A 22,549-nucleotide genomic window follows, 5' to 3' on the forward strand; every position below is an offset into this window, starting at 1 on the left:
AAGTAGACATTTCCATACAGATAGACAAAAAGCACAAGAAAAGATGGTCAACATCACTAATAATCAGAGAAATACAAATCAAAACTATAATGAGGTATCACCTCACACCAGTCAGAATGGCCATCATTAAAAAGTCTATGAACAATAAAGGTTAGAGTGTGGAGGAAAGAGAACTCTCCTATACTATTGTTGAGAGCGTAAATTGGCATAGCCACTTTCAAGAAGAGTACAGCAGTTACTTAAAAAAATAAAAATAGAACCACTATATGATCCAGCAATCCTTCTCTTGGGCATATATCAGAGAAAACCATAATTGAAGAAGATACATGCACCTTGATGTTCATTGCAGCATTATTTACAATAGCCAAGATGTGGAAGTAACCCCAACATCCACAACATACAAATGGATAAGGAAGGTGTGGTGTGTATATAAAAATGTTGGTGTGTGTGTGTGTATATATATATATGTTTGTGTGTATTACACACACACACAACAGAATATTACTCAGCCATAAAAATGAAATAATGCCATTTGTGGCAACATGAATGAACCTAGAGGTTTATCATACTAAGTGAAATAAGTCAGAAAGATAAATATATATTATATATTATTAAATATAATATCATGTATATGTAAAAAATTTTTTTAATGATCCAAGTAAACTTATTTACAAAACAGAAACAGACTCACAGACTTAGAAAACAAACTTATGATTACCAAAAGGGAAATGTGGGAGGAGGGATAACTGAGGAGGTTGGGATTAACAGATACACACTCTCAATATATATAAAATAGACAACCAACAGAAATCTACTCAATCCTCTGTAATAACCTACTGGGAAAAGAATCTGAAAAGGAATAGAGACATGTACATGAATAACTGAATCACTCTGCTTTGCACCTGAAACTACCACAACATTATAAATCAACTACAATCCAACAGAAAATAATTTTTTTAAAAAACACACAAGTAAACAATGTACTTAACTCTTCCATTATCTATTTTACACATAGTATATATATATATATATATATATATATATGTCAGTCCTAATTTCCCAATTCTTCCCACCCTCCCCTTCCCTGCCTCCACCCACTGTGTCTACATGCTCATTATCTGCGTCTGCATCTCTATTCCTATTCTGCAAATCTACTATTTTTCTAGATTCCACATATATGCATTAATATATGATATTTGTTTTTCTTTCTCTGACTTACTTCACTCTGTATGACAGACTCTAAGTCCATCCACATCTCTACAAATGACCCAATTTCATTTCTTTTTCATGGCTGCATACTATTCCATTGGATATATATACCACATCTTCCTTCATCTGTTAATGGACATTTAGGTTGCTTCCATGTCTTGGCTATTGTAAACAGGGCTGCAATGAACACTGGGGTACATTAACATAACATCATAAAGCAATTATACTTCAATAAAAAATGTACTTAACTCTGATAATACACTATGAGTCATATATTATTATTACTATATTCCTGATGAGGAAACTCTATCTCAAAGAATATAAGTAATTTGCCCTAAGTTGAGCAGTAGTAAAGTGGGTGCAAGGATTTAAACCCAGGTCTGTTACACTCTAAAAATTCATGTTCTTTCTCCTGTCATATTGCATTTAATATACATGTTCAATACAGTGTTATTTAATAGCTCCAAACTGAACATAACCAAATGTCAAGTTATAGACACATCTTAGAATATTATAAAGTCCAGGAACTAAGACTACATATCAAAACAGAAATATTAAGTGATATATTTGATTATCAAATTGTATACATACTCATGACTACATTAAACAAAATATAGGGAAAAAAAACACTAAAAGGATATCCTCACAATAAACTTGTTTATTAGGGCATTAGGATTGTAAGGGAATATATTTTACTTCACCCATTTTCTAAGTTGTGCTTATATTGTTTTTATTTCTTAAAAATATAGAGCACATGAGCTGCCTTCTCAAGTCTAGCTCCCACTGGTTCTGCGTTTTTTTTCTGTGTAGCCTGCCTTAGTTTTTGTTAAGCCAGCATTTTGTGGGCATAGACTAAGAGATTGTGGTGCAGGAAGAAGGAATGTTATTTCTGGCATGCTGGATTTAAGTACCAAACTAAGCATGTTTTCTGAGTGTGGGTCCCTACAGTCCCCTCCAAGGCAGGCACCCTGGGAAATTGGTTTCAGCGGGGGACAGTCTGGGAAGAGACCATCCAGCCTCTCCCATCTCCACTCTGCTGGGGTCAGCATGAATTAGAAGGAGAGGTACCATGTCTCAGTTTCAGATGCTGTTCTCCAAATGGTCAGCCACGAGATCCGGAGCAGAGCTGGGGACTATGGATGAAAAATAACTAAGAGGAAACATCAGGGCATTCCGGCTAAACCAACTTAACAAGGGTCATTGAAGATGACAGCACTATCCATCTAGCTGCTCAGAACATAAAGCCAGGCATCTGACCCCTCATTCTCTGGGGGACCTCACATCTAATCCATAGCAAATACTACTAACTCTAGAAACAAATGACAATGAAAACATGACAACTCAAAACCTATGGGATGCAGCAAAAGCAGTTCTAAGTAGGAAGTTTACAGCAATACAATCCTACCTCAAGAAACAAGAAAAATACTGAATAGCCAACCTAACTTTACACCTAAAACAACTGGAAAAAGAAGAACAAAAAACCCTGAAAATTAATAGAAGGAAAGAAATCATAAAGATCAGAGCAGAAATAAATGGAAAAAAATGAAAGAAACAATAGTAAAGATTAATAAAACCAAAAGCTGGTTCTTTGAGAAGATAAACAAAATTGACAAGCCTTTAGCCAGACTCATCAAGAAAAAAAGAGAGAAGAATCAAATCAACAAAATTAGAAATGAAAAAGGAGAGGTTACAACAGACATTGCAGAAATACAAAGATTATAAGAGACTATACAGTTTAGTTCAGTTGCTCAGTCATGTCCAACTCTTTGTGACCCCATGAACTGTAGCACGCCAGGCATCCCTGTCCATCACCAACTCCCAGAGTCCACCCAAACCAATGTCCATTGTGTCAGTGATGCCATCCAACCATCTCATCCTCTGTCGTCCCCTTCTCCTCCTGCCCTCAATCTTTCCCAGCAACAACTATATGACAATAAAATGGATAGTTTGGAAGAAATGGACAGATTCTTAGAAAAGTTCAATCTTCCAAGACTGAACCAGGAAGAAATAGAAATTATGAAAAACACAATTACAAGCACTGAAATTGAAGCTGTGATCAAAAATCTCCCCAAAAACAAAAGCCCAGGACCAGATGGCTTCTCAGGAGATTCTATCAAACATTTAGAGAAGTGCTAATGCCTATTCTTCTAAAACTCTTCCAAAAAATTGCAGAGGAAGGAACACTTCTAAACTCATTCTACGAGGACACCATCACCTTGATACCAAAACCAGACAAAGAAGATACAAAAAAAGAAAACTACAGGGTAATATCACTGATGAGCATAGATGCAAAAATCCTCAACAAAATTTTAGCAAGCAGAATTCAGCAACATATTCAAAAGCTCATACACCATGATCAAGTTGGGTTTATTCCAGGAATGCAAGGATTCTTCAATATATGCAAATCAATCAATGTGATACATCATATTAACAAACTGAAAGATTAAAAACCATATAATAATCTCAATAGATGTGGAAAAAGTCTTTGACAAAATTCAGCACCCATTTATGAATAAATCTCTTTCAAAAATGGGCATAGAAGGAACCTACCTCAACTTGGTAAAGGCCATATAAGTTAAGCCTACAGCAAACATTATTCTCAATGGTCAAAAACTGAAAGCATTCCCTAGTCAAAGATCAGGAACAAGACAAGGGTGTCCACTTTCACCACTATTATTCAACATAGTTCTGGAAGTCCTAGCTACAGCAATCAGAGAAGAAAAATAAATAAAAGGAATCCAGACTGGAAAACAATAAGTAAAGCTCTCACTGTTTGCAGATGACATGATACTGTACATAGAAAACCCTAAAGACAGTATCAGAAAATTACTAGAGCTGATCAGTGAGTTTAGCAAAGTTGCGGGATACAAAATCAATACACAGAAATCACTTGTATTTCTATATACTAACAATGAAAAATCAGAGAAATTAAGGATTCAATGCCATTTACCACTGCAACAAAAAGAATTAAATATCTAGGAATAAACTTACCTAAGGAGACAAAAGAACTGTACATAGAAAATTATAAGAAACTAATGAAAGAAATCAAAGTTGACATAATCAGATGGAGAGATATTCCATGTTCCTGGGTAGAAAGGATCAATATTGTGAAAATGACTATACTACCAAATGCAATCTACAGAGTCAGTGTGATCCCTATCAAATTACCAATGGCATTTTTCACAGAACTAGAACAAAACAATTCACAATTCATATGGAAACACAGAAGACCCCCAATAGCTAAAGCAGTCATGAGAATGCAACTGGAAGAATCAACCTTCCTGACATCAGACTATACTACAAAGCTACAGCCATCAAGACAGTATGGTACTGGCACAAAAACAGAAATACAGACCAATGGAACAAGATAGAAAGCCCAGAAATGAACCCATGCACCTAGGGATACCTTAGTTTCAACAAAGGAAGCAAGACTATACAATGGGGCAAAGACAGCCTCTTCAATAAATGGTGCTGGGAAAACTGGACAGCTCCATGGAAAAGAATGAAATTAGAACACTTCCTAACACCATACACAAAGATAAACTAAAAATGGATTAAAGACCTAAATGTAAGAACAGAAACTACAAAACTCTTAGAGGAAAACATAGGTAGAACACTTGATGACATAAATCAAAGCAAGATCCTCTATGACCCACCTCCTAGAGTAACAGAAATAAAAACTAAAAAAAGTGGGACCTGATTAAACTTAAAAGCTTTTGTACAGCCAAGGAAACTATAAGCAAGGTGAAAAAATAACCATCAGAATGGGAGAAAATAATAGCAAATGAAAAAACTGACAAAGGATTAACATCCAAAACATACAAGCAGCTCATATAACTCAATGCCAGAAAAACAACCCAATCAAAAAGTGGTAAAAAGACCTAAACAGACATTTCTCCAACGAAAACATACAGATGGCTAACAAACACATGAAAAGATGCTCAACATCACTCATTATTAGAGAAATGCAAATCAAAACTACAATGAGATATTACCTTATACCGGTCAGAATGGCCATCATCAAAAAGTCTATGAACAATAAATGTTGGAGAGGGTGTGAGAAAAGGGAATGCTCTTGCACTGTTGGTGGGAATAAAAATTGATAGAGCCACTATGGAAGACAGTATGGAGATTCCTTAAAAAACTAGGAATAAAACCAGCAATCCCACTCCTAGGCATATACCGTGAGGAAACCAAAATCAAAAAAGACACATGTATCCCACTGTTCACTGAAGCACTATTTACAATAGCTAGAACATGGAAGCAACCTAGATGTCCATCAACAGATGAATGGATAAAGACGTTGTGGTACGCATACACAATGGAATATTACTCAGCCATAAAAAGGAACACATTTGAGTCAGTTCTGATGAGGTGGATGAACCTAGAACCTATTATAAAGAGTAAAGTGAGTCAGAAAGAGAAAGATAAATATCGTATTCTAATGCATATATATGGAATCTAGAAAAATGGTACTGAAGAATTTATTTATAGGACATAAGTGGAGAAACAGACATAGAGAGTAGACTTATGGACATGGGGGAAGGGAAGGAGAGGGTGAGATGTATGGAAAGAGTAACATGGAAACTTACATTACCATATATAAAATAGATAGCCAACAGGAATTTGCCGTATGGCTCAGGAAATTCAAACAGGGGCTCTGTATCAACCTTGAGGGGTAGGATGGGGTGGGAGATGGGAGGGAGGTTCAAAAGGGAGGGGATATATGAATACCTACAGCTGATTCATATTGAGGTTTGACAGAAAACAATAAAATTCTATAAAGCAATTATCCTTCAATAAAAAATAAATTTAAAAAATAGAGAGCATATTAAGAACTACTGAGAAAACATGCAATTATAGGAAAATCAGATTGTCAACATATAGTTTAAAGGGCAGAGAAATAAGCAAAGGCATAAAGTACAATGAAAAGATCATATTAAACTCTTGATCTGAATTCTGTCTTGAGTAATAATTAGCTAATCATTCAGAGCCTCTGTTTTCTCATTATAAAAATACCTGCTTTTCAGGGTTAGCATGAGAATCAAAAGAAATGATTCATATTAAATATTTAAATAACCATAAAAGCACTATGCAAATGTTAGTTATTACTGCTATATGAAACAAAGGATGCACAAGATTCTTGTCCTAAATTCTAGATATGAAGAGAAGTCCATGTAACATACTCTGAGTTAGGGTACCACACTGAGTTAAAAGACCATGCATTTTGAGGTTGTCACATTTCCTTCAAGATTACAGATCACATCATATATATATAGTCTGGTGTTCTTCAATTTCATGTAAGAAACTGAAGGTGAATTTACAGATTTGCTTCTCACTATTCAAAAACCATTAATAAGTTTCTATTATGTGTAAGTAAGTGGACATCAGACAGCCCTGATGTGTCTGAGCTAACAGCCTGGTGCTGCCACCATAGCTAGTCTCTAAGGTATCTCTCTTATTAGAATGCCACAAAGTATGAACTCTCCAGTTGGAGATGAGGTGAAAACTTGTCCTGACACCTTGTAATCTTGAGCATGTCATAACCTGATCAAGTGTCAGTTTTCCCACGCCCCCATTATAGCAGGTACTTGACACTGTTAGTTCCTTTCTGTTCCTTCCGGTACTCGGCAGTCAACAGTTAAAAAGCAAACCCAAACAAAAACAGAAATGTATGAAAGAAACCTATATAATCATATCTTCAATTCTTACCATTATAAATAGACACCTGACATTATCATTATTTTATTAAATTTGCAATCCCAACTATTTATAACAACCAAGAAAGTTCATACCAAATATTAATTATTTATCTAAGAAATACATCTGGACTAAAAGTACTTTAAGAACAATGCACAAAACATCACTTGGTAAATAAGCTAGGCCAAGCTCTGGGTATGCATATCTCATCTATTATTGGTACAATTATAAAGCTTCTTGAAGGTATAAAATCTTTTTTGTAAATTTTAACTCTGAAAATAAAGCCAACAGCTAATGCTAATGCTAGGAATGAAAAAGTCTGAAAAAGAAGTGTTTCTTAACCAGAATATAGAAATTTTGAGTTAAATAGCAAAAGAAAAAGTGCACGCATACCTCAGATTGGAAAAGAACAGATTTACTTCTAAAAGAAATGAATAGTTGTTCACAAAACTATTTCTAAGAGAACCCAAGCTAGGATTTTAAAAACGTACTTTGTTAGAAATTATATAAAACAGTGATACTAATAATTTTTTAGATTCTGAGACTATCTTACATTTGAATACTTAAAATAATGTCTCAGATCACATCATCTCATGAATGTCAAGAAACGCACGTGTTTTCATGCTCAGAGATGCTGTTCAAAATACACTCAAATATCACTGCTCCATCCAGGTTGGAGCCTCAGCAGCTTAAAAAAGTAGGTTTCTCTTTTATCATACATAATTCCATTTCTTGTATAATGAAAACCCTAACTCCAACCCAGACAAGTAGTTTTCATTCATTCATGAACAACATCTACCGAGCCTTCTTGGTTCAGATTATCAAGAAATCATTTGTCTCGATTGTAAAAGGATAATGTTATCATACGACTGAATCAATGTGGCTGACTTCAACCTAGTTTCACTGTCACAAATGATACTTGACTAGATAAAGCCACAGGGTATCATCAAGAAAGTGTAAAAGCAGAACTCAGTGAAAAACATTTTTGGACAGTCCCTTAAGATTAAAACATCAGAAGATATATTGTTTGACACTATGGTTAGAGCTGTGACAAATCTAAAACCTATTTCCTCTTCAAAATGAACCAAGTTAATTCACAAGACCTTATTCTTTATAAATTAAAATTTAGTTGTAAACATAATGGCAATATATGAATACTTATGTCTTATTTTGATGAAAAGCAATTCTTCTGTCTGCTCTTAATGAATAAAGTCTACCTTTCCTCAACTGCAGTATTACCTTTCTTTCTTTATGTAGGTGTATAATATCTAGGATGAGGTAAAGATTACAAGCAATCTGACATACTACAACAGCCCATGAGTGAACTGCTCTCATTCTCCTTACATAATCCCCTTACTCTAGTCCTTCCTTCCCTAACTTTGAGAAAGGGAAGCTCCAATCCTCAGGGAGTAGTGTTGACAGGAGTATTTACAAACAACACACTAATGCATGGAGAACTTCCTACTTCCTAACATAGCAGGAGAAAAAAACATGATCCCTAAGGAAAGGAAATTGTAACAATTGAAAACTCTGGCATCAGAAGAGAAGTGGGTTCAATACTAGATTGAGCACTATAACCTTGGTCAAATTTTTAATCTACCTGAGGCTTAATTTTCTCAACAGAAAGACAATAAATACTAACCCTTTTTTCTACTATGAGTAAAAGAATACTAGATTTGGAGTCATAAGGCATGGGCTTAAGTTCTAGTTATCTCCTCTAAGACAGGGAAAGGCTACTCACTCCAGTATTCAGGCCTGGAGAGTTCCATGAACTACACAGCCCATGGGGTTGCAAAGAGTCGGACACAACTGAGCGACTTTCACTTCTTCTTAGTCGCTCAGTCGTGTTCGACTCTTTGCAACCCCATGGACTATAGCCTGCCAGGCTCCTCTGTCCATGGGGATTCTCCAGGCAAGAATATTGGAGTGGGTTGCCATGCCCTCCTCCAGGGGATCTTCCCAAGCCAGGGATCAAACCCAGGTCTCCCACATTGCAGGCAAATTCTTCACTGTCTGAGCCACCAGGGAAGCCCAATAATACAATACCAAGGAAATAATATAAAAACTCTGTGAGACTCAATTTCTTCAATTATTAAAGATGGATCAAAGTATCTACTTTATACTTCTCATGAGGAACTAAGCAAACAAAATGTTTCCTATAAATAAAAATCCTGATAAATATACTGATAAAGTAATCTTCTTAGAAAGCATAATCTAAAGAGAACAAAAAGCCAAAAAACTACAAATAATAGCATGCCTATAAATTTCTAGGGGAATAAAAAAGAATAAGAATGTTCATTAATTTTCAACCTGTTGGTTATAAATTTTCTGCAATGACCTAAAAACACAGCATTATAACATGAGGAAGGTGATGATAACCTTAACAAATAAAGCAAAAATAAAGCCATAAAAGATAATTACTTGCCATATATAACTCCTTATTGATGCCAAGATACTTTCCATTTCCACATCCAATATCAGCAACTAATGAACCACTCGGCAAAGCTTTCAAAAACTCTACTATATGTGGCCAAGGGGTGTGTCTCGTGCTGCTGAAGTGCCTAGCAATTTCTTCATAAACCCGATGGACATAATCTTGCTCCAGTTGTAAGGCTTCTTTATCACTCTCTGGAAATGATGCATGAGTCTCCTTCATCTGGCTATCACAGACCAAAGGGTAACCTAATGAAAAAAATAAAGCAATATAAATCATTTCTTTATTTATTTCTAGGCCATGCCATGTGGCATGTGGGATCTTAGTCCCTCGAACAGAGACTGAGTCCATGCCTCCTGCATTGGAAGTGCAGAGTCTTAACCACTGGATTGCCAGGGAAGTCCCTAAACCATTATTTTTATCCAAATGAATCATAAAGTTATGACTGCTTTCACAAAAGGCAAATCAATCCACATTTGATGACTAGGGATAAGTAGGTTCTTATTTATCATTTTTAAAAAGTAGTTCTTACCAGTTATATATGTGAAGGGTCTAATATAAAAAGGGGTAAATCCATCTGCAACAAAACATGACTGTAATTCTGCATGCCTTATATTGAAGATGCTTATTTCATCTTAGGATTAAGGGTCCTGTTCAAGAAAGGATCTTGATGGGCCTGGCCTAACCTGAAGAAACTTAGCAATTAACAGGATTTAGGGGTCTTGTCTTAGTAGGAGTTCTGGGGACCCTAATACTCTCAGAATAAGAACCAGACCTAGAAACAGTGTGTGATTTGGTAATAATCACAAGATTTAATACATACTATTTGAAGTGGTTTATATATATTGTCTCACAGTAACACTGTGAGATAGGAACCAGCACATTGATTTTACAGATGAGGAAACTGACACAGAACATTAAATAATGATACTAAAGTGACAAAGATGGTAAGTCACAGAGTTAAGATTTGAACCCAGGCAACAGAAACTCCAAAACCCACATTCTCAATGACTACATTGTGCTGCCTCCTTCAAAAAAAAAAAAAAAAAGAATAAATCCTAAGGAGAACACAAAGTAAAGGAGGTGACTGAGGAAATTTAGGATACAATATGTCAAATTAACTTTGAAGTTGTTCCCTGTTCTTTATAATAACGTTTAATATTCATTTCAAATTCTTCCTATTCTCTGCTATGCTCTAAATTCCCTTTGTCTTCAGCCAGCCTGTGACACACAACATCTTTTTATGAGTAGTATACTAGAGAATAAAGGAAAAATTAGTGTTCCCAGAGACATCACAGACAAGACTTAAAGCAATATTTATAAATCAAATGGCAGCAAAGAACTGGACTATAGCATTGATGACTTCAGGAATTTTCTCTAAATGTAACTAGAAGATGCCGAATCTTAAATGGGGGTGGAACTATCTAGTCCCTACTAATGAGTAAAGTGAGGCTCTAAACACTTTATGTGGACATTTAAGAAAAGGGTAGCCCTAGAAACTTTGAGGGCTCTAACACACATGTGGCAACAGATGGGTTAGTATGTCAGTTACAACAGAATTACAATTACACTACAATATACAAATTACTTTCAACTAGTCTTGGTAAAAATTGTATTCTCTTGGAAACTATGAACATCTAAATACATAAAGAGAAGATCACTTAAATCCACAAATTTTGACTAAAAGTATCTAAAAGTTGGCCTTGAACTTTAAAAAAAAATCTGTAAACTGAATAATCAGAGTTTCTTACACCATCCCTTACACTAAATTAACAAATTCAGCACTCCCATTTCATTTAGTTTATGCTTTCCAATTTCTTGGTCTCTTTTTTTGTTGTTCTTTCTCAGGCCTTTATCAAGTGTAGTAGAAAAGCTTTTGTACACACAAACACACATATATACATAAATAGTAAGTATAATATATACGTTTTAGAAACTTTACAAATTTTTGCTTAGCTGAAAAATTTATGACATTTTGCTCTCATTTGCTTGACTAAGTATGAATAGAATGCTAGATTTCTAACTTATATTCACTCAAAACTTTACATAGGTCCAATGATTCAGAAAACGAAGATCATGGCATCTGGTCACATCACTTCATGGCAAATAGATGGGGGAACAGTGGAAACAGTGTCAGATTTTATTTTGGGGGGCTCCAAAATCACTGCAGATAGTGACTGCAGCCATGAAATTAAAAAATGCTTACTCCTTGGAAGAAAAGTTATGACCAACCTAGAGAGCATATTGAAAACCAGAGACATTACTTTGCCAAAAAGTCCGTCTCGTTAAGGCTACAGTTTTTCCAGTGGTCATGTATGGATGTGAGAGTTGGACTGTGAAGAAAGCTGAGCACGGAAGAATTGATGCTTTTGAATTGTGGTGTTGGAGAAGACTCTTGAGAGTCCCTTGGACTGCAAGGAAATCCAACCAGTCCATTCTGAAGGAGATCAGCCCTGGGATTTCTTTGGAGGGAATGATGCTGAAGCTGAAACTCCAGTACTTTGGCCACCTCATGCAAAGAACTGACTCATTGGAAAAGACTCTGATGCTGGGAGGGATTGGGGGCAGGAGGAGAAGCGGACGACAGAGGAGGAGATGGCTGGATAGCATCACGGACTTGATGGACGTGAGTCTGAGTGAACTCCGGGAGTTGGTGATGGACAGGGAGGCCTGGTGTCCTGCGATTCATGAGGTTGCAGAGTCGGACACGACTGAGCAACTGAACTGAACTGAATTATCCTGGCATCTAGTATTACTGTTCTAAGTCTTAGAAGCTTATTGTTTTATTAATATTAAAAAATATTGAGGCTTGAAACTTCTAACCCAATTCTGAAAATAAAGAAATATTATGTTGTAAAAAAAAAATAAAAGAGGAAATTACCATATTACAGTATTAGTAACTAAAGTTCAGGTTTTGTTCAAATTTCACTGATGCTAGTGTCCATAAGTGAGAATGAAATGGCAACCCACTCCAGTATTCTTGCCTTGGAGAATCCCATAGACAGAGGAGCTTAGTGGGCTACAGTCCACGGGTCACAAAGAGTTGGACACAACTGAGCGACTTCACTTTCACTTTAGTGTCCATTATTTGTTTTCATACTGTATCTAATATTCCACATAATATTTAGTTGCACTGAGCAGCTTCAGCTGCATGAAATAAATTTTCCTTTCACTTTTATCCTATTACAAATATTTTCCAAATTTCCTTGTTATGGCTTCTTAGATACACCCATCATTTAAAAGTAGACATTTAATTACCAAATACATGGAGATTTTTAAGTATCCTTGATTTAATTTATCATATTGATATTAATTGCTCACTTAAATGCTTTCTTCTCTGCAATCACCCTCTGTGTTTTTTTAGTCTTTTAAACTTCCTGAGGCTTTCAATGGCTAGCCAAAGATCTCTCTTGGTAAATGTCACACTGCACTTGAAAATATGCATGTTATTTTCAAATATCTTTTTATATTGATTTCTAACATAATTCCACGGTGATAACAGACTCTGTATGATTTTGAAACCTTTCAGTTCAGTTCAGTTGCTCAGTCGTGTGCGACTCTTTGCGATCCCATGAATCGCTACACTTGAAAAGCATCTATTTCTGTTTTATTGACTATGCCAAAGCCTTTGACTGTGTGGATCACAACAAACTGTGGAAAATTCTGAAAGAGATGGGAATACCAGACCACCTGACCTGCCTCTTGAGAAATCTGTATGCAGGTCAGGAAGCAACAGTTAGAACTGGACATGGAACAACAGACTGGGTCCAAATAGGAAAAGGAATACATCAAGGCTGTATATTGTCACCCTGCTTATTTAACTTCTATGCAGAGTACATCATGAGAAACGCTGGACTGGAAGAAACACAAGCTGGAATCGAGATTACCGGGAGAAATATCAATAACCTCAGATATGCAGATGACACCACCCTTATGGCAGAAAGTGAAGAGGAACTAAAAAGCCTCTTGATGAAAGGGAAAGAGGAGAGTGAAAAAGTTGGCTTAAAGCTCAACATTCCCAAAACAAAGATCATGGCATCCGGTCCCATCACTTCATGGGAAATAGATGGGGAAACAGTGGAAACAGTGTCAGACTTTAATATTTTGGGCTCCAAAATCACTGCAGATGGTGATTGCAGCCATGAAATTAAAAGACGCTTACTCCATGGAAGAAAAGTTATGACCAACCTAGATAGTATATTCAAAAGCAGAGACATTACTTTGCCGACTAAGGTCCGTCTAGTCAAGGCTATGGTTTCTCCTGTGGTCATGTATGGATGTGAGAGTTGGACTGTGAAGAAGGCTGAGTGCTGAAGAATTGATGCGTTTGAAGTGTGGTGTTGGAGAAGACTCTTGAGAGTCCCTTGGACTACAAGGAGATCCAACCAGTCCATTCTGAAGGAGCTCAGCCCTGGGATTTCTTTGGAAGGAGTGATGGTAAAGCTGAAACTCCAGTATTTGGCCCCCTCATGCGAAGAGTTGACTCATTGGAAAAGACTCTGATGCTGGGAGGGACTGGGGGCAGGAGGAGAAGAGGACGACTGAGGATGAGATGGCTGGGTGGCATCACTGACTCGATGGATGTGAGTCTGGGTGAACTCTGGGAGTTGGTGATGGACAGGGAGGCCTGGTGTGCTGTGATTCATGGGGTCGCAAAGAGTCAGACACGACTGAGCGCCTGAACCGAACTGAACACTTCCTTGTCAATCACCAACTTCAAGCGCTTGCTCAAACTCATGGTCATCAAGTTGGTGATGCCATACAACCATCTCATCCTCTGTCATCCCCTTCTCTTTCTGCCTTCAATCTTTCCCATCATCAGGGTCTCTTCCAATGAGGCAGTTCTTCGCATCAGCTGGCCAAAATACTGGAGCTCCAGCTTCAGTATCAGTCCTTCCAATGATAATCAGGACTGATTTCCTTTAGGATGGACTGGTTTAATCTCCTTGCAGTCCAAGGGACTCTCAAGAGTCTTCCCCCAACACCACAGTTCAAAAGCATCAAATTTTCGGCACTCAGCTTGCTTTATGGTCCAACTCTCACATCCACACATGACTAATGGAAAAACCATAGCTTTGACTAGATGGACCTTTGTTGGCAAAGTAATATCTCTGCTTTTTAATATGTTGTCTAGGTTGGTCCTAAACAGTTTTTAATATGCTGTCTAGCTTTTCTTCCAAGGAGTAAGTGTCTTTTAATTTAATGGCTGCAGTTACCATCTGCAGTCATTTTGGAGCCCAGGAATATAAAGTCTGTCACTATTTTCATTGTTTCCCCATCTATTTGCCATTTAGTGATGGGCCACCTCATGCAAAGAGTTGACTCATTGGAAAAGACTCTGATGCTGGGAGGGATTGGGGGCAGGAGGAGAAGAGGATGACAGAGGATGAGATGGCTGGATGGCATCACTGACTCAATGGACCTGAGCCTGAGTGAACTCTGGGAGTTGGTGATGGACAGGGAGGCCTGGTGTGCTGTGATTCAGGAGTCCCAAAGAGTTGGACACAACTGAGCGACTAAACTGAAATGAACTGAACTGATGGGATCAAATGCTATGATCTTTGTTTTTTGAATGTTGAGTTTTAAGCCAGCTTTTTCACTCTCTTCTTTCACCTTCATGAAGAGGCTCTTTAGTTCTTCACTTTCTGCCATAAGGGTAGTATCATCTGCATATTCAAGGTTATTGATATTTCTCCCAGAAATCTTGATGGCAGCTTGTGCTTCATCCAGCCCAGCATTTCACATGATATACTCTGCACAGAAGTTAAATAATAAGTAAGATGACAATATACAGTCTTGATGTGCTCCTTTCCCAATTTGGAACCAGTCCATTGTTCAGTGTCTGCTTCTAACTGTTGCTTCTTGACCTGCATACAGGTTTCATAGCAGGCTGATAGGATGGTCTGGTCTTTCCATCTCTTTAAAAATTTTCCACAGGTTGTTATAATCCACACAGTCAAAGGCTTTGGCATAGTCAATAAAGGAGAAGTAGATGTTTTTCTGGAACTCTCTTGCTTTTTCCATGATCCAAAGGATGTTCACAATTTGATCTCCGGTTCCTCTGCCTTTTTAAAATCCAGCTTGAACATCTAGAAGTTCTCCATTCACCACTGTTGAATCCTGGCTTGGAGAATTTTCAGCATTACTTTGCTAGTGTGTGATCATGAAAATTTTGCACATGGTTTTATGTCCCTAGATAATCTAATGTCTCCTGGTTCATAGTCTATGGGAACTTAAATAGAATCTGTACCCTGCTGCTGTGTGAAAATTTGTATAAATCTTTAATTTTGTTGAGCTGGTTCATAGTGCTTTTCAGGTCTACTATATCCTTCTATTTTTCTGTATTCTGTTCTGTAGAATAGAATTCTGTATTCTGTATTCTATTCTTTTTTGAGAGTTTGATAATGAAACTCCAAATAAAAATCTTGATTTATCTACTTAAAAATACTTATAATATATTGTAAAACTATATATTACTTTTTCTGTATTTTCCAAGTCTCCTGTAAATGTTATCATACTTTTATAATTTAAAAAATAAAAATTACTTAGTTAATGTCCTTAACAACAACAAAAATATTGGCATAAGAAAACAAACTTTTCCCTCCTACTAGACTTCAAGTTCCTGGGGTACAAGAGCCATGCCTTGTTTTTTTATAGCTTGTAAATCTATGGCTGTGTTAGACATTCATCAAATGCTAAAAAAACATTTTTAATCAATGAAAAAAATTGTGATATTTTAAGTCTCCATTGCCACTTTTAGCAGAAGAATCAAAAATCTGTTAAAACCTATTTTAAGCTTTTCACCAACATGACAATATCAAATATGAAGCTTTCAAGTTTCCTAACATAATAATATCATGCACATATAAAAAGGATTTCTAATTTAAAACATAATTTTAAGATGACTAAGTCCAAAAGCTCCTGCTGGGATACCTCCCATAATTGAAGCCACCAAAATGTAAAAAGAATCTTAACATCACTGTCATTATTTATAAAACAAAAAGGGGTTTTAATTTATTGAGTCCAAGAAAAACAGGTAATGATGCACTTGCAGAGACAATACAAAACAGCATCCTCCTGACAAGTTTTTGAACACTCCTTTCCAAATAAGACAAACCATTCTTTATCCCCCTAAAGTTATCTACTTATTATAGAACAATTTGTCATCCTCAATTTCCCTATTGCATTAATGAGAAGTAATTTAGAAATGTGATAAGCTGTTTCACAAAAGAAATCTATTTTTGTACAGTGATACTTTAATGCCCCCAAACTGTAGTCCTCTTAACCATGAGTACAATAAATAAAACATTTAGAATCCAAAATGCTCAAGTACTATGTTTAAGGAAAATAAAGATGAGTAAGTTACAGTTCCTGCCCTCAAGAAATATAAACTCTAATGAGGGTGTTTAAGAAAAGTATATGTAAGTACAATACAAGGCAGAATATGGTTAATGCCATTACAGGAGTTAAGCTAAAGTTCTTCTCAGTTCTGATGGACTTTGAAAGATTTTCAAACTAGATTTATTCCATTTACAGCAGAAACATATTATATACTTACCACAATTACAAGGTGTTTGCCTCACTTTCCTAAACGTAAATGATGTCCGTATTCCCCTCTTGTTTAAAGTTAAGTCTTCAACATCACTGGTGATAATTCCACTTTTGTGACCCTTGGATGCTTGAACAGTATCAAATTTTCTGGGTGTGATTCTAGAAACAACAGTTAAATTAATTTATTTAACACTGTATACATAAAAAATATTTCAGGTCCTTTAAAAACATTGAGATTACAGTAAATTTACAAGAATTTGTTGCAAGTGTTTACTGGATCCCCTGAATTACTGTACTGTAGAAAAAACAAAGAAATAGAAGTCTCTGTCTCTTAGGAAATCATCTCCAGGGTAATCATTAAAAGAATTTATAGTTAACTAACTATTCAAGGAGGAAAATAGAATAATAACAAATGTTTAATTAATATCAATGCCAAGAGAAAAAAAAAAAAGAAACAGCTGGCAAAAGGGAAATAGCAAATTTCAATCCAAGTATCAGTAATTATGTTGAATGTAAAAGGACTTCAAATCTAATTAAAGAACAAACAATTTCAGATTGGATTTTTTTAAAAATCCAAGTATATGCTGATTACAAGAGATCCACCTTATAATAAAGAAAGAGAATGATTGAAAAACAGATAGAGAAAAAATACAACATACAAACAACAAATATTTTGCATACACTTAGCAAAGCCAGAGAAAAAGTGATATACTAATCACAGAAAGTAGACTTTAAGGCAATTGGTATTAATAGAGATTAAAAAGGAACATTTCATAATGATAAAAGGGTCAATCCAACAAAAAAACATAAAAACTCTATATATTTGTATGCACCTAATAGGACATCCTCTAAATATATAATCCAAAAAGTGAAAAAAAATCTAAATGGAGATCTACATAAATACATAAATATCACTGGAATTTCTAATATATCTTTCTCAGTAAGTGAAGTCTAGCTGTGAAACAAAGACATCAACATCAGAAAACAACAGATAACAGAACAAAAAACATATGATTAACACAGATACAATAAGTAAAACAAAGATGCAAAATAAAAAGAGAAAAGTACAAGTCATTGTAAATTTTAAGAAAGTTTAAAGGGAGTCTTGGAAGTAAGATCAAGTTTTTGAATAGGAAAAAGAAATCATTTGGTATGATTCTTCCTAAAAGTAAAAAAAATGATGGCCTTTTCAAAGTTAAATTTATAGAGTGAAATGCATAGATCTTAAGTGTATAGTTCATGCATTTTCGCAAATGTATACAATCATGTAGCCACCATCCCAATCAAGATGTAGAATATTTCCAATCACCCATGAAACTCCCTCATGCCCTTTTCCAGTCAATCTTCCCCTCTCCTCAAAGCAACCACTAACGTGATTTCCATCAGCACACTTTTGCCTGTTCTTGAATTTCATATATAGTTGGCACTATCTTCTCTCTGGCTTTGCCCATTAAACATAATTTGGAGATACAGCCATGTTTTTGTGTGTTTCAGTAGTGCACGTTTTTCTTTAATCACTGAGCAAAATGTCACTATATGAACACGCTGCAATTTGTCCAAAATCTCCTGTTTACTAATATTTAGTATTCCCAGTCTGGGACTATTACAAATAAAGCCTATAAACATTTTTTTCAGATACATACTTTTATTACTCCTGGAAAAATACTGAAGAGTGAGGTTGCTGGGTCAGAGGGTAAGAAAATACCAGTTTTCCAAAATGTCTGCACAGACTTTTATACTCCCACAAGCAGCATATGAGAGTTTCGGGCTCCTTGACACTCTCACCAAAACACTGTAAGTTTTAAATTTTAATAATTTTAGCAAGTGGCAATTGACATGAAATTGTAGTTATAATTTGTATTTCTCTGATGACCAATGATACTGTATTTCTTTTTGTGTGCTTTTTAGCCATTCATAGATCCTTCTGGTAAAGGTTATGTTGAACAGATCTTATGCCCAATCCTTTGTTAGATATATGTATCGTGGATATTCTTCCCCAAGTATAGATTGATTTTTCATTTGCTTGATGCTGTCTTTTGATAAACAGAAGTTTCAAATTTGGATGCAGTTATTTTGTCTTCTTTTTCTTCTAGTGTTCTGAGACCTTTCTCAAGGGGGGGAAAAAGAACTTTGCCTACCTCAGATTTGCCAAAGTATCCTCTTGTATTTTCTTCTAGACAGATCATAATTTGTGTTTACATTTAAAACTATGATCTACCCCATATTAATTTTTGTGAATGGCATGAGGTATATCATGGTTAATGCTATTTCCACACAGATCTCTGATTTTTCCAGCACCATCTGTTGAAAATTTTCTGTTCCATAATGAATTGTATTGGCATCTTTGTCAAAAATCAACTGATACTACATCTATGAATATATTCTGTCTCACTGATTTATCTGTACAATAATACTATTAGGTAGCTTTATACACAGTAAATCTTAAACATTAAGTAGAATAAATCCTCCAACATTGTTCTTATGTTCAAGATTGTTTTGGTTATTCTCTATGGCTCACATTTCCTGATAAATCTTAGGATCTGCTTATCAATTTCTACAAAAAAAAGTCCTTTTAAGATTGTGATTAGAATTACACTAAATCATTAGACCAATCTGGGAATAACTGCTATCTAACAATATTAAGTTTCCTATCCATGATTATGATATCTCTTATCTCCTCATTTATTTTGGCCTTCTTTAATTTCTCTTAGCAATGTTTCATGATTTTTAGCATACATGTGTTGTGTATCTCTTGTTAAATCTACTCCTAAGACTTAACTCATCTGAAGCCAAGTTTTCTGCTTGATTTACTTTAGCAAGGCTATCTACCTATAGAAGTGGATTTCATGCTCACAGAGAATGTGCCAAGCCTGAAAGATTTCAGCAGATTTTTAAAAAGCATAAATTTATACTAAAGTTGTTGATACATAAAGAATCAAATGTTGACTACACACCTAGAAAAGAGAAAAATCGACCATATAACTAAAGTGGGCTTGATCCTAGAATGAAATAATATAATGTATTTCAATTTTCATTTGGTCATTGTTATACTGTTCACTCAGTCTGATGCTAGAACCGGATTCCCAAAATGCAACAAAATAAAAAATAAGTAGGACTACATCAAACAAAAAGCTTCTGCACAACAAAAGGAAATCATTAACAAAATGAAAAAGAAACCTATGGTATTCCTATGGCATGGGAATTCTTATGGAATGGGAGAAAATATTTGCAGATTAAATATCTGATAAGGGTTAATATCCAAAATATATTAAGAACTGGTAGGGGCCAAGATGGTGGAGTAGGAAGACCCTGGGTTCACCTCCTCCCAGGGGCACACCAAAACTACAACTATGTATAGAGCAACTATCAATGAGAGCAGCCTGAAGAATAGCAGAAAAGATCTACAACTACAGACATAAAGAAGGAACCACAATGATATGGGCAGAGGGGCAGAGATGTGGTAGAGTCAGGATCCATACCCCAGAGATCTGAGCCCCACATCAGGCTCCCCACCTGAAGGTACAACACGGGGAAGATGAGGTCCCAAAACACTTGACTTTGGAGGCCAACAGGGCTTAATTTCTGGAAAGTCAGAGGGCTAAGGGAAATAAGAGACTCTACTCTTAAAGGGAGTCTAACATGCTTGACTTTGGAGGCCAACAGGGCTTAATTTCTGGAAAGTCAGAGGGCTAAGGGAAATAAGAGACTCTACTCTTAAAGGGAGTCTAACATGCTTCAGGACCCAGGACACAAGCAGCAATCTGAAAGGAGCCTGGGTCAGACCCACTGACCAAGGGACTCTCAAGAGTCTTCTCCAGCACCACAGTTCAAAAGCATCAATTCTTCAGTGCTCAGCTTTCTTTACAGTCCAACTCTCACATCCATATATGACCACTGGAAAAACCATAGCCTTGACTAGATGGACCTTTGTTGGCAAAGTAATGTCTCTGCTTTTTAATATGCTGTCTAGGTTGGTCATAACTTTTCTTCCAAGGAGTAAGTGTCTTTTAATTTCATGGCTGCAGTCACCATCTGCAGGGATTTTGGAGCCCTAAAAAGTAAAGTCAGCCACTGTTTCCACTGTTGCAGATATGCTAGGATTTTCAAATCTACAAAGGGTTTTACTTTTTTCCTTTCAAATACATATATATTTTTTTCTTAATATATATATTTTATTGAAGTATAGTTGACTTACAGTGTTTCAAGTGCACAGCAAGGTGATTCAGTTATATATACACACATATTTTATTTTCAGATTCTTTTCCATTATAGGTTATTACAAGATACTGACTATAGTTCCCTGTACTATACAATAAACCTGTGTTGCTTATTGCCTATTTTTTAAAAAAATTAGAAACCTAGCATTTTATTCATACTAAGTTAAGCAAGTGGAATCAAAATGTCATAAATTTTTTAGCTAGGCAAAAATTCATACGTTTTCTAAAATATATCTATTATCATATATATACTCTATATATATCTATACAAAAGGTTTTTCTACTATGCTTGATAAAGGTTTGAGAAAGAACATCAAAAAGAAAAGAAGAGATGGAGAAGTTGGAAACAAACTAAATGAAATGGGAACATTGAATATGAAATAGAAAAAGTGAAACAAACTAGAAAAAAGATCATCATATAGTCTAGTTATTTTAAAACATGGCTACTCATTAGAAACACATCTGGAGCTCTGGAAAAAAGAATACAATACCTGGGCATTTGTATTTATGAAAAAATTCTAAGATAATTCTGATATGCATCTGGATTTTAAAAAGTGATTATAGATTTTTCTATTAAATGACAGCTTTGGTGATATAGAATTCTACTATCTTCTGTTGACCAATCATGATACAATGGTATTAAGTGAATAATAGTTACATAATCACAATAGTAAAGATGTTTATTAGTTTTCACAATCAATAACCAGACAAAAAATAAAAGATCATTAGGAAACAAGATTAATCTAACAATATAAAATAATTACATATAATTTGGGGGGTTAAGTAGACTGATGTGGTAAGTTGAAGTACATATATGTACATGTTCTCATCTGCCCAGTCTATGTCTTTCGGTTGGTACATTTAATCCATTTATATTTAAGGTAATTATCCATATGTATGATTCTATTACCATTTTCTTGGCAGGTGGCTGCGACCAGCACACTAAGCGCAGCCGAGAGGAGCTACCACACGTCTGAGGTCGGAGGCAAATGTCAGGAGGACCCCATGCTGAAGGGCGGTGGCCAACAGAGGTTACCCCACGTCCGAGGTCAGGGGCAGCGGCCTAGACAGCCAGGCTGCGACGGCACAGGAACTGCTGAGAGGAGCTACTCTGCATCGGAGGTCAGGGGTGGCAGCTGGGAAGAGCTACCTGCGTCCAAGGCCAGGGGTGGCAGCCGGGAGGAGCAAACCCACATCCAAGGAGTGGTGGCTGCGTGGGCGCAGGAGGGCCTAGAGGAGCCATCTCATGTTGAAGTTCAGGAAGGGCGGCGGTGAGGAAATACCCCTCATTCATGGTAAGGAGCAGCAGCTGAGCTTTGCTGGAGCAGCCAAGAAGAGATACCCCACGTCCAAGGTAAGAGAAACCCAAGTAAGATGGTAGGTGCTGCAAGAAGGCATCAGAGGGCAGACACACTGAAACCATACTCACAGAAAACTA

The 22,549-nt window shown here is 36.1% G+C and overlaps 1 protein-coding gene across 1 annotated transcript in view; it reads right to left on the reverse strand.

Moving 5' to 3' along the window:
- ALKBH8 (alkB homolog 8, tRNA methyltransferase) overlaps positions 1 to 22,549 on the reverse strand; it is a 117,085-nt gene that overhangs the window by 30,507 nt on the left and 64,029 nt on the right. The window contains exons 8-9 of the mRNA XM_040257911.1: positions 16,902 to 17,053; positions 9,335 to 9,591 (exon numbers count right to left, since the gene is read on the reverse strand). Of these exons, the coding sequence (XP_040113845.1) occupies positions 9,335 to 9,591; positions 16,902 to 17,053 (409 nt within the window). The remainder of the gene's footprint in view (positions 1 to 9,334; positions 9,592 to 16,901; positions 17,054 to 22,549) is intronic.

This window comes from Oryx dammah, unplaced genomic scaffold (genome assembly GCF_014754425.2).
Source record: "Oryx dammah isolate SB20612 unplaced genomic scaffold, SCBI_Odam_1.1 HiC_scaffold_17, whole genome shotgun sequence".
NCBI lineage: Eukaryota > Metazoa > Chordata > Mammalia > Artiodactyla > Bovidae > Oryx > Oryx dammah.